General features: G+C 37.6%; 1 protein-coding gene across 3 annotated transcripts in view; it reads right to left on the bottom strand.

Moving 5' to 3' along the window:
• The window catches only part of duox (dual oxidase), an 86,923-nt gene that overhangs the window by 13,875 nt on the left and 59,985 nt on the right, over window positions 1-13,063 (bottom strand). For all 3 annotated transcript variants that reach the window (XM_051920610.1, XM_051920611.1, XM_051920612.1), the window contains exons 17-23: window positions 12,912-13,063; window positions 12,384-12,569; window positions 11,232-11,457; window positions 8,737-8,830; window positions 8,285-8,460; window positions 6,575-6,650; window positions 3,343-3,420 (exon numbers count right to left, since the gene is read on the bottom strand). The exon at window positions 12,912-13,063 is cut by the window's right edge and continues 51 nt beyond it. In XM_051920610.1, coding sequence (XP_051776570.1) covers window positions 3,343-3,420; window positions 6,575-6,650; window positions 8,285-8,460; window positions 8,737-8,830; window positions 11,232-11,457; window positions 12,384-12,569; window positions 12,912-13,063 — 988 coding nt within the window. The remainder of the gene's footprint in view (window positions 1-3,342; window positions 3,421-6,574; window positions 6,651-8,284; window positions 8,461-8,736; window positions 8,831-11,231; window positions 11,458-12,383; window positions 12,570-12,911) is intronic.

Genomic DNA, 13,063 nt, shown 5'->3' with positions numbered 1-13,063 from the left:
TGACCACCAGACGTTATTTCACTTGCACCCGTCACATTTCGTTAGTGACTACAGAAGGCTGACTTTGCACACTTTGCTCACGGGCCATGACAACTCACTTTCGCTTCTCAATGATTTTTTTTTCCCTTTTGAAAAGACAGGATTTAAAGTAATCAAATATGTTTACCAGTCAGTTTGCACATTCCTGTTGGTAAGATGAAGGAAGGGGATGACAGTGCTTTCCCAAAAGCGCACAAGACAGCTGCATATTCAGAGGACTGTTTGCTGTTACTAGATATCCTCATGCAAAAGAGACATTGGACTGCAGATTCATTCTTATTGCAACACTTTGTAAAGTGGCTGGCTGTTCATGGCACAGCATGACTTTGTGGAAGTTCCACCATGAAAAGTAGGAAAAGAGGCCACACCACAGGCATCCAGCAGTCACCAGTAATCTTATATTGAAGTGATATGAGAGATCATGATGATTACTATTGTTTCAGTTAACGTTCACGGTTTGAGGATGTAGCATAAGTCAACATAACTTAGGAAATTACTGGGAAAATGAATTGCTAATGTGTCAACTCCAGCTTTATATACACAATAATGTCATTTATGGACCGGAAATCCAACAATGATGGTAAAATACAGAGTTAGCTTTTGCCAAAAGACAATTGCAAGAATCCATTAGGAATCTGAAGTCATAATAACTTCTTGGATTTTAGTAGTACCGAGATCACTAGCTATACACTGTATCACCACTATAGGGTGCTATAGTTTAACTTTAATACACAATTGAGCAGTTTGTTCATTTCTAGGCATCCAGTAAGTAGAATGTGACTGGCTGTTGGCTAATGCGGTGTACGGCTCCACAACCAAGACATTTTACTAAGGAAATAAGGTAAAGAAAATAAAAAGGTAGGGTATGTACAATGTAGCAAGCAATGCAAGTAAAGCAAAAAAAAAAAACACAATCTTCTTAATAAGGAACATCAGTCACACTGGATTAATCCTCCCCTATGTATGGAAGCCAGATAATAAGATCTCTTGAACCTTGGACTAAGGACAGGTGTACTTCAAGGCTTTCTGTAGAACTGTGTATGGAAAAAATGGAATCAAACAGTGTTTGCATCATTTTACATAGCATATTTTATTAGGGGTTCTGCCTGTAAAAGTAGTTTTTTATTATACTAATTCTCAAAATTTGAAATGTACATGTGTGCATGTGCAGAAAGACAAGCTTGGCTTCCCTTCATACTAAACTGAATTGCTCACAAGCAGACTTGACAAATGGAGAGGCCATCCACCTGCCTTGCAGCTCATGACACATGGACTTCAGTTCTGTCCTGGTCACGGTCTGTGCAGATGACATAGGATGAGACAGTGAGGGTCCTTATTCTAAAACATTTGCTTTTTAAGATAATTTGGAACTTGAAATTGCACTATAATGGTGTTGCGTCATGTCCTGTTCAGGATTGTTTCCTACGTTGTTCTTGCAGCTAAAGGTTTTAACCCTGACTTCTTACAATTCTGTAGTTGAACACACAAGTTCAGAGGATGAATAGATATTTTCTCCTGAGTGAACAGGTACAACACATTTTCTCAGGTCTGTATCATCATTTGTCTATGCATTTTAAAATGCTAAGAAAAAAAAAAAAAGTTAAAACGAAGTGTCATTTACTTATACTTATGTGATGGGGAGAGGCCAAGCAATGGCCAGAGTGTTTGATTTTCAAGCATATTCAGTGCAGCATCACACTGTATTATCACCATCATCATATCTCAGCCCACCAGCTCAGAACAAACATTTTGTCAGTAATTATACAGACCTGTGGTTTGAGATGTAATGTGTCGAGCACTTTCAAAAACAGAAATCGACTCCCTGAAGGTGTGAAAGATTAAAAAAATAAATAAAAACCGACATGAGAGGCTACAAGCAAAAGTCATCACAATTTCGTGCGGGATGTCACTGTTGTGTTCTTAGGTTCTATTACTCGGGCAATAGTATTTTAATTTAATTACTATAAATTAAATTAATTTTAAAAAATAAATTAATTAAATTAAATCCAAATTTAATTTTTGGATGTTGTGCAATTACAATCTGTACAGTGAAAAGAACCAAGCAATTGTAAAAAGTGATCTATATAAAAGTGAACTGAAACAAATCAAAGAACTGTATAGGTACAAAGTAATATCTTATATATAAACGTCTATGTGTGGAAGTGTATCTGTGTCTGTCCGGTCCGGAAGTGAGAGGTGGAGTCGGGCTAAGGGCTCCACCTCCAAGGAAACCGAAAGCTCGCTTAGCCACTAATAAAACAAGTGAGGCCAGCACATCAGCAAAAAGAAACCTCACAGAAGAAAGACAAAGTCGCTTAGCCGCTAACATCGGTGAAACGGTATCCCTTTTACTTTTCCACCCGCTGCTAATGCACAAGCGATGCGAGCACATCGGCAAAACGAATCCTCCTAGGAGAGAGCTGCCCAGAGTAGTTCCTTTCAATTACCTGACATCTCTACATTTCACTTATTTTCTGACAATTTCAATAGTTTCTAGGACCCCAGGGTTTTTACAGTATGGGCTTAAATGGCTAGTAATATAATAAACCTCCATTGTGTTTTGTGTCTTTGTGATGGCTGAATGGACAGTTTGAACAGATCAGGCGATTGTCCGATTTCAGGCGGCACACGTTTTACTTTTTGGGAATAACAAGGATCCCACAACTCATTTCTTTCAAAGTTCAATTCATACACACCTTTATCACCATCTGACCTGTGGTAAATGTCTACAATTTAAGATTTTTATATTAATTGATCATGGAAGGGCTATAAAGTGAATTAAACATGGAAACTCCCTCTCGCCTTTCACTGCAAAGTAATTTACAAAATTATGTATAGATGTCTATCGGCAATAAAAGCACTGGTTCAGCCAAGGTTAACACAGTTAGTTAGTACATCGAGTGTTGGGTTTGTGAGATCTCTGCTAGAATTTGCTGTAAGATATATGTGATTCAATTGTTTAGTTTAGAAGCCATCTACGAAATACATCTGTCACACAGTAGTGATTTATAAAAGTGATTTGATTCAGAAAATGTGGGTGGAGAGCAGCCAGGCACCCATTAGTGGTGATTTTATTTATATCTGCCTTTAAAAAAATAGAAATTTAAAGAGAAAGTAGTGTCCCCTTCACTGTCTTTTCTAAGGGTAGTTATAGTCAAGGGATGCTAACAAACATCCTCCCAAGTCTGCATAAAAACATTTGTATCCAACTGCCTCATGTTCTGAAACTTGTTCATAACTTCAAGAAGCCTGTAGCTCTCCTCCCAGGCTAATTTCATGCCACACCACATGCAGTGTCCTTACTTTCCAAGGGGTCTCCTTCTTATGTCTTTTACTTCTTGCTCCATGGATACCGGATCTTGCATTTCAGTGTCATTACAGCTGTAAAAAAAAAAAAAAAAGGGGGTAAATGACATTTTCAAATGGACAGACCAGAGACAGGGCAAGTAGGCTCCCTTACAAGATCTAAAGACCCTTGAAAATGCTGCCACACAACATCAATGGACACACCGTCCTTCACTTTTTTTTTTTTTAACATCATTTTGGTTTCACCATTTTTCGACAAGTTTAAATACTTTACATTTTCCTCTTGCCTGCATTTACATTCTGGTTTATCATGACGTTGGAGAATGGCGACCGATTATGGACTGGTCAGACATGAATTTGACTAAGAATGTAAGAATTTGACTGTACTGTGTACATGTGACAGTACCACAGTTTGAAACCGAATCATCTTCGGAGCAGTGCTATGGTCTGACAAAGTTGTCAGTTTCAACAGCCCAGCCAACACCTGCGACTTTCTTACTCAGAGCTCGGTACTTTTACAAAAGACTCCTTTTTAGATTTATGGCTTCTCCTGATGGAAACTCTCCTCTGTATTATCATTCAAATTCTGACTGAAAACTCTTCTTTCCTCTCACTATTTAGGCCAGCTCTACTATTTATTTTAAATTCTAACAGAGTCATGTTCTTACTGCACTGATAATTTTACTATGCCGTTTATCAATTCTTGTTTTCTTTATCCTTTCATTTTTGCCTTTGTAGGCTCCTTCCAGTATCTATGTCCTTGATATTTTTGTTTCTGAATAACCTACTTTAGCATTTTGTTTTCTTGTTGATCTTAATCTTATTCCAATGTGCTACATAAAACAAAAAAAATATATATTTAAGTGTAATATAAGAAGAGACTATCATCTCTGATGTAAGCTGTGTAGCTCTCTGCAAGCCGATGTACAGGCCATTTCAAAATAACCTTGTGGGTTCCATCTTAACACTTGACTCGCAGCCGGTCACTTTGTCTTCATGTTCACAAATTGTTGAAATGTGGAAGTAATTGTGTTTTGAATGTGGAAAGGTGGTATATGTGGATTTCTGTTTTGTTTCACAGGTTGGCCTTCTCTTTAAAATATACTATAGCTAGCACCAGAACCTTCAAATGTACGCAAGATGAGAGTGCTAAATGACGTGTTCTGTAATTTATGCTACAAGATGACTGCCCGTGAATGCTTCTCAAAGGAACTTTTTTCCATTTCTCCTTAAGAGAAAATGTGTTACTATATGGGATTAGGGTTGGGCGATGTCTTAAAAGTTGGTATCATCACGTTGTCATTTCAAAACATTGACGATGTACGATACCATCGCCCCAGGTTGGTGGGGTGGGGCTTTGGGTGGAGAGATGCTTGTGGATTATGAATAATAAGCTGCTCTACCCAAGCATCTACACAGGTTAGCCCAGAATGCAATAGTTTTTTTTTTGTTCTCTCAGACTGCTGAAACTCTACACGTGTAGCAGTATTTAATAATGGAACAAATCACTTCTCAATCTTCATAAATAACAAGTTAATTTAAATTTGCTACAAATCATGATTCCATATTAGCATGAAATGTGTTGTTTTCTATTACTGAGATACAACCCATTCCTTGTGGATCACTTATTAATAAACATATGCATGCACGCAGTTTATTTGAATTGGCTTCGAATTGGAATGTTGTTGTTAAATGTTTGTTATTGGCTAGATTAAACAATCCTGTAAACTGGTTTGTTTCCACTAAGTATGGAGAATTAACCAAGGGAAATAAACTGACCTTTCTCTGAGTAAAAATGATTGATCAGCATTCACTCTCTCATTCAAGCTTTTCTTTAGTAATTATTTACCGCTCTGATGCTGATCTTTCTGATCATAAAATAGGTCATTATGATAGCATTTGACAAGAAGAATTCATAATTGATTTTCAGAATTACGGTATTTTAGGGTTCCTCTAGAATGCCTCTTTCTATTACACGATTTGCCTCAAAAATGAATCAGCACATCATCATCTCATAACAGGCTTAAGTTTCGAGTTTGGTATTTTTTCCATCCAGTCGTTTTAGCTTTAGACTGTCCTCAAGAAACTGTGACACACAGACAGACACACACACATCATCGAGATATCAATGTTTTTGGTATCAGGAGACCCCAAAAAATTGAGATCTGTCAAAAACTGATTTGACGAATCTAAAGCTTTTGCTAATCCCCCATAGGTTATGGTAGGAAAGGACACAAAGCAGTAAAAATGTGCTCGATGTAATTAGCTGCATGCAAATCCAAACAAAAAATGTGGATAATCTATATTTTAGTTGTTCAGAATTTACTAGACATGACAAATATGAAGGCTCAAAAGTAGAAATTATGCACATGAAGCTCATTTTTCAGTGTGAAATTAACTTTCCCATTCTTTTTCACTTTTGATAAAATATAGGCCTATAATATAGTACATAATAAATGACATTATTATTATTATTGTGGGTGGCATGGTTGAACTGTAGTTATTCTTGCTACCTCACAGCTTCTTGTAAACGGACTTACATACCCAGCCAGCTGCAGTCTGGGTGACGTCTCCCTGTCTCTGTATGGACTTTTTTCCTTGGGTATTCTATTATTCTTTTCCTTATTCTACAGATGTGAATGTTAAATTTCCAAGCACAGATTAACTAGCAACTCTTAAATAGGGCGATGTGAATTTGGATTTGTGCATGCATGTACACTGCAGTGAACTTGTACTCCATTAAGGACTGGTCGCTGCTTTACGCCTACTTGTGCTGTGACAGGCTGTGGCCCGCTGTAGCCCTATAATTAGTTTACCTCGTGTTTTGTAAATTGGGACACAGACAGGCTAAGTAACATATCCATGATGACACAGCAAGTCAGAGGAACTGGTAACCGTACAATATAAGGTCCAGCACTCCAGTTACTGCACCATGCTGTCCGCTAATAGTGTTATACAAAAACTTTTCCAAATTGTCACCTGTACACCTTTTGTTAAAACCCCAAAATTATATTGATAAAACCAAAATTAAATAACCAATTGTTCAGTTTTATTCTGCACTATTTATTCCCACCACAAGCCCCAGTTTAAAAAAGCCTTTTTAATTATGCTCACAGGTGCTGTAATGATTCTTATTTGTTTCAAATACTGTAAAATTACATTTCATTTAGGTTTAAAAACGTTTATTCAAATTAATTTAGGTACAATGCTGTTTGTGTGTGGCACTTACCTGAATTCATTTCCTCTGCTGATGAATGACACCCTGTTGCGTAGATTCTGTTTCTCCTTATCTTTAACTTCAACGCCTGCAAAAAAAGGCAAGCAGTTTTACAAGCACATTCCACATGGAGAGTAGAACATACAAGGACAACCATGAGGAAGCAACAAATGGATATGATCAAAGAGGATATGATTTATCTAAATATTTAGAAGGCTTTTAATAAGGTACCACATGAGAGGTTGGGCATGAAACTAAAAGAAGTGGGAATTCAGGGCACAGTCTGTAGGTGGGTACAAAACTGGCCCAAACACAGGACACAAAGGGGACCTTTTTTATAATGAGGTGATGTTAAAAGTGGTGTCCTCTGGGCTCAGTGCTGGGACTGCTGCTATTTTTAATATACACAAACGATCCGGACAAGACTGTAATCAATAAGCTGGCTAAGTCTGCAGATGACACCAAATTAGGTAGAAGTGCCGATAATGTAGAATCAGCTAACTTGCTACAGAGGGACTTGGACAGCATCTCGGATTGGGCAGGTAAAATTTAATACATGTAAATATAAAAGTAAAAACTTTAGATTCACAGTAAATACAAAATGGGAGGTCTAAAACTTGAAAGTACCTCTCATGAGGAGGACTTAGTGGGTTCATCTCTATCTATACCCAGACAGTGTACAGAAGTGTGCAAGAAAGCTAATAGGGTGTGAGGTTATACAGCACTCCTGATGTATGGAGTACTGTGTTAGTTCTGGTCTACATATTACAAAAAAGACATAGGAGTCGACCCTTTTCAGTTTAAGCAAACTGAGATTAAGAGAGGACGTGATTAAAGTGTTATGAAAGGAATTATTAGAGTAGATCTCAGTTGTTACTTTAGAATTTAATTTCTGTAACAAGAGCATGGGGACATGGTTGGAGATTTGTTGAGGGCAGATTTGGTACAAAGGTTAGAATGTTTTCTACACACAAAGAACCATAGATGCATGGTATTATCTAAGTGTGATGGAGAGCGGGACTTTAGGGAAATTCAGATCTCGACTTGATTTTATTTTGTACATTCACGAGAGATAGGATGGGTGAGCTTGTTGGGCTGAATGGCCTGTTCTCATCACAGTTTTTCTAACATTCTACTCAATTTTCATTCATAACGTACAGACATGCAAGTGGAAATGTAAGCACTATGATACTCCAGCTTTGCAAAGGCAAGCAGCACCTTCCTGTGCACCCTCTGTTAATGTTGCTCATCTTAATTTGTAGTTGACATCGCCAAAAAGTGGCAACTATATGGAAGCACTCTCCAACTGGGAAATAAGAGCAGAAAGTAGCAGTAAGGCAAGTTCTCACCATGAACAAGATTCCAACCTGATATCACATAAAGAGCGCTTTCACTATAACATAAATATGTATTACGTAGATGTTCATCCACATTTTTAACTTGTTTTTCTAGATTAAGAAGGTAGAGACAACAGCAGGTGCAAGCAGAAACCAGCCTTGCAAAAAACAACTTGATAACAGACACACACTCAGTCAGAGAAAAGGACAAAGAAAGAATAAGTCAACTTCACACAAAAAAGTACCCCCCTCATTAGGGTCCAAGACATAAAATAAAATTTAAAAAAAATCACTAAGATTTAAAGATCTAATGCAGCTGGACTAATCCAGTATACCAATTTTATTAATGTTCAGTATAAAAGGTTGCAGCATTCTAGAAAGTGACCTTTGACGTTAAGCTGGGCAAAGCGAAGCTCCTTGTCGTGGTCTTTGAGAAGAAAATGGAAGTCCTCCCAAGTTATCTCCTCTTTATCCTGAAATCCTGCCTCTAAGAACATGGACTCAATCACTTCTTCAGTCTGTGCTTTTGTCAGGCAGTTGTTGGAAATTTCGATGAAGGATCTGCAGCATGCAAAAACACTAATTAACATTTCTAAAGACACATAGATTAATAACAATCCATGCATAATTAAGAGAATCGGGACATATACAAAATCTTCAAGAAAAAGAAAAATACCGTAAAAGAAATAAAAGCTGAAAGACTAGCATTGGAATGGAAAGATGAATCATAACTATTTTTTTTGGCAATGAACAAAAAAGGAAAGAGGTTTCTAAAGATAACAAAATAACTTTCATTTGAAAACACCCATAAACAGCTCAAGTGACGAATAAACTCACCTTAAGAGCCTAGAAAACTCTGCTTTCGAGAGAAAACCATTTCCATCAATGTCGTACATTCTAAAGAGCATCTTGGATTTTTCTTCAGGAGATCCTGGGCAAAAAAAAAAAGTCAACAGTCATCAGATATGTAAGTTTCTTGTTGACTTTAGAGCTCGTCCAACATATTAAGAGACATTTCATATGGTGAGATTGTTGAACTCTGTGTTATGTGAAGCAGTTTGAATCCATGAAACACATTAGAAAGCAAAAACCTAAATATTATCTGTTTAGTATCATTCTAGAGAGGTAGGGATGGTTACTTTTGAGGTTCTTTCATGACATATGACCCTCTATGAATTAATTATTTTGAGAAGTAAAACTATGAAGAAACAGAACAGACTGAATGTAATGCTTAGAGTTCTCAAAATATACATGATCTTAAGATCAGATCCTATATTCTAAAGTCCACCCATCACTTCTACAACCCACTTATCCAGACCAGTGTCACAAGAAGCTGGGTGGCTATCATGGTTGCATTCATTCAATTTCAAGTCATTTATTAACCTCATATGTTTCAGCAGGACAATTTAAAAACACATCTAAGGAATTACAAAAACAGTCTTAGTAGAATGTAAATACTTAGCAAGCAGAGGAACAAAGTAGCCGTGAAACAAGATATGAGAAGTGACAACCAATAACATGCTGTCAGACAAAGCTGTACAAAGGGTTAATAGGTACGGCGACTCCATCCATGGTCTCTGCCCTTCTTTCCATTCTGTTTTAGTACGTAAAACACAAGATGTCAGAAAGATGAGTGTTTCTTCTGTTTGCAAGGATCAAAACATGTGTTCCTTATTCCTTGTCGCTACACTCTATGCATTGTACTTCCAGTTGAGCATTCATTGGTTGTCAGCTCTCCTGCACATGTAGCCTTCGCCTACAACTAAAGACAAATCAAACTGGATTGGTTTAATTGAAGTGAGTTGCAGACTAGTTGTAGAGAATTGTTGGGCATGTCACATTAGGCAGCCAGCTTCACAACAGTGTGCTGCCATCTGCCTTAGACTTGCTAAAATAAAGAAAGGCTACAACTGAAAATCGCTAGAGAGAGTCACATAATGTGACATAGTCTTAAATAACAGGCAAAATGCCTTTCTAGACTTCCCTGCAGTAGTTTTTTGGCTGGAAACAATAATGGACACCATGAGAACTTGGCAGCACCACTCAACCTCATGTCACACCTCCTCTTGGTATGCCTCCATCTCCATGTAACCTTGTTATGTGACATAACTGATCTGAGCAATAATGGTGTCATACATTTGCAGTAGACTTGTAAGTAGGCCCTGGGCCCTGCAACCCTAAATTGGAAAAGGCAGGTACAAATAAATACATAAATGATTTCAAGAATAGCAAGAAAATGCCACCATTCAGTGTGAAAGGTGGCAGAATGACTGAACAACAGCTGTACGTGTATGAAGCAGTCTGGGAAATGGACAATGCAGAAGACTTGCAGAAGACATTATCCAGAGCCTTATATGCACTAGGCTAGCAAGTATTGAAAGATAACTTCATGTTCAATTAAATATAGAACTGAAACTGTCTTCAAGGTTGAAAGTCACAAATAGGTAAGGTAGGTTTTGTTTCTATCTGTTGTCAAACCTGGTGACTAACCCAAGTGGCAAGAAAACTTCCTTCTTTACTTAGCGTTACAATTTAAACTACCAGAATTAGATTGGAAATTTTTAGGGAGGAGCAGAAAAAAACAACATATACAAAGAGTAAAGAGGAAAAATAAACTATAAGCTTCCTTCTGAGAAAGAAAAGGGTGTGACTCAAAAAATGGAAGAAGAATGGTGGCATTTATTGGTAAACTAGCAATGTATCAGGATTTTTTTTTTTAGAATGTACAGTTTTGTATGTGGCAACAAGCTTGAATTTGCAGGGCTTCTGGAGTGGGTGCCCGCTATGGTATTTCCTGTTTAACTGTTCTGTTTTTGGCCAAGAATTTCCAAAGATGATGACAGAAGCCATATCTGGGAATATATACATTTTAGATAAATGGTCGCCAACAAGGAAGTTACCTGTGCCCTATATAAAGGACAACCTCACCTATAACTAGAACATTGCTTAAGTACCTTGTTTGTTCTGGTCCCACCTCAAACATTTGGAGGATCTGACAGTATTTGACAACATCCTAAACACAGCTTACTAATCCAAGCACTGGACATACTTGAAATAGAGCATTCTAGACTGTACCCTCAGGCCATTTCAGCTCAAAAACCGTTGATCATTTTCTAACGTTGCATTACTCCTATTCTTGAGCATATGCACCTCTGGGCCAAGTCTCTGATAACCTGATGCTGCCACTGCTGCAGGTCTAAAAACCTACAATTCTCTGCCACAGCCCTCAAGTGGTGCAATAGCTTTCCACTTGTGGCTTGTACAATTATAATAATAAAATGTTACCTACTACCAAAGTATTTCCACATTTAGATCTGAAGGAAAAAAAATACCTTTCATGGAAATGACTAAGAGGTCCAGCAACTCTTGGAAGGACAGATAACCATTGCCATCCTTGTCAGCAAGTGAAAACATTGACTCCACAAACAGGGAGTCAGCCTTAAGCCCAAGGGTGTCTGCAAACTCATCAGGTGTCAGTTCACACTGAAGCGCTTCCTTGGTGCTCCTCTTTGTGACAAAACCAAAGTCGTCCACATCTGCACTATCAATTTCCAAAACCTGTGGTTGATTGAAAAGAGTGAAACATGATCAAGCAGGTGATAGCCTTGCATACCTTTACATTAACATGAAATAAAAAATGGAACAAGACAAGTGGTACTAAGCAGAGTGGCTACAAAGAAGATCACATGGGCAACATCTGGACATTTGTACAATTCAGTAGCAACTCAAGAGAATTTAAGGATGTAATTCTGATGAATGTCACATCCATCCATCCATTATCCATCCCACTATATCCTAACTACAGGGTCACATTACCATATATATTCACGTATAAAAGTCGGGTCTTGAAACCTGAAAAATCAATCATAAAAATCAGACCCTGACTTATACGCCTCTTCAAAAATGCGACACTTAAATTTTTTTTTTCTTACATCTTCTTACCTCCTCCAATCTCACATCAATTTCTCAGAGGCATCAAAGTTTGTTACAGCAGCTCAGTTACCAATTTCTTTTGCAACTTCAACGACGCTTCATTTACAACTAGCTTCATATTTTCTTCTGATCAAATGCTCCATCGTAGATAAGGGATGCTCTTATGATAAAGGTGTATGAGGGTGTGAGATACAAAAAACACAAAACAGTGCAAGCATCGCTTCGGAATAGTTTGGGTATTACCGTGTGGTCACATAGGCACAATAATGAGAGAGATAGAGAGACGTTAGGAGCACACGCTGATGCAGCACATTGCCACAGAAAAAAAAGGCAGTGTGCACTGTGGTTACTCTCTCAGGTGGATGTTAGCATATCATATTCTCTTGGATCTCGACTTATATGACCGACATTATAAAATACCAGAAAAGATACAGTAAAATCAACTCCCGACTTATCTGCGGGAAAACTTATCCACGAGTATATATGGTAATTGAGTTTTAGTGGTACAAATGGAGTGTATTGTTATGCTTTTCCCTCATCGTTTACCTCACCTGAGCAAACACATGTCTGAAGAAGATGTCCAGGATCTGTTTTCTCTTTTGCTTTGTAACAGCTTCTTTCAGCAAGTCTTGTTCCCGCATTTCATCGACAATCAAACTTAGCTGGTGATTCTGAAGATAGCTGCTCAAGCAGTTGAGGAAGTGCATTCGATCATGTTCTTCAACAAAAAAAAGCACCTGAGAAGATGGGAGCAAGAGTCATTGAGTAGAATGAAGGTCTGGGGGAATGGCTGAGAGAAAGAAGGTTTGAACCAAAAATAATTCATATATATATATATAAATTAATTAATTAAAATTTATAAATGTAATTATTATTTTATTAAATTTATTAAATTAAATTATATTATATCCACCCTGAGGAAAATAGCAAACAATCAGCAGTCAGGTTAGTCACATTATCAACAAATACTGTAAATAAATCAAACTTTGGATAAGACTGACTAAGCAAGTGGAGGAAACAAAAAAAATCAATCAATAGCAGCAGTTCACGCTCCCCCCACACACCCACCCATCTCTTACCAGGTCATACTCCTTGGGAATCTTCAAAAGCAAAGCTTTTTGGCCTTTATTATTAGACTTGATAACAGTCACATGGCTTTGGCTGTGTAGATTCACGGTTCGGACTGGAGCAAGTCGAGAATCCAAAACTTTGATCCATTTGTTGTCCTCGT

Source organism: Erpetoichthys calabaricus, chromosome 17 (genome assembly GCF_900747795.2).
Source record: "Erpetoichthys calabaricus chromosome 17, fErpCal1.3, whole genome shotgun sequence".
In the NCBI taxonomy this organism is placed as follows: domain Eukaryota; kingdom Metazoa; phylum Chordata; class Cladistia; order Polypteriformes; family Polypteridae; genus Erpetoichthys; species Erpetoichthys calabaricus.
Note: the sequence above shows the minus strand (reverse complement) of the source record. Positions and strands in the feature narration are given on the sequence as shown.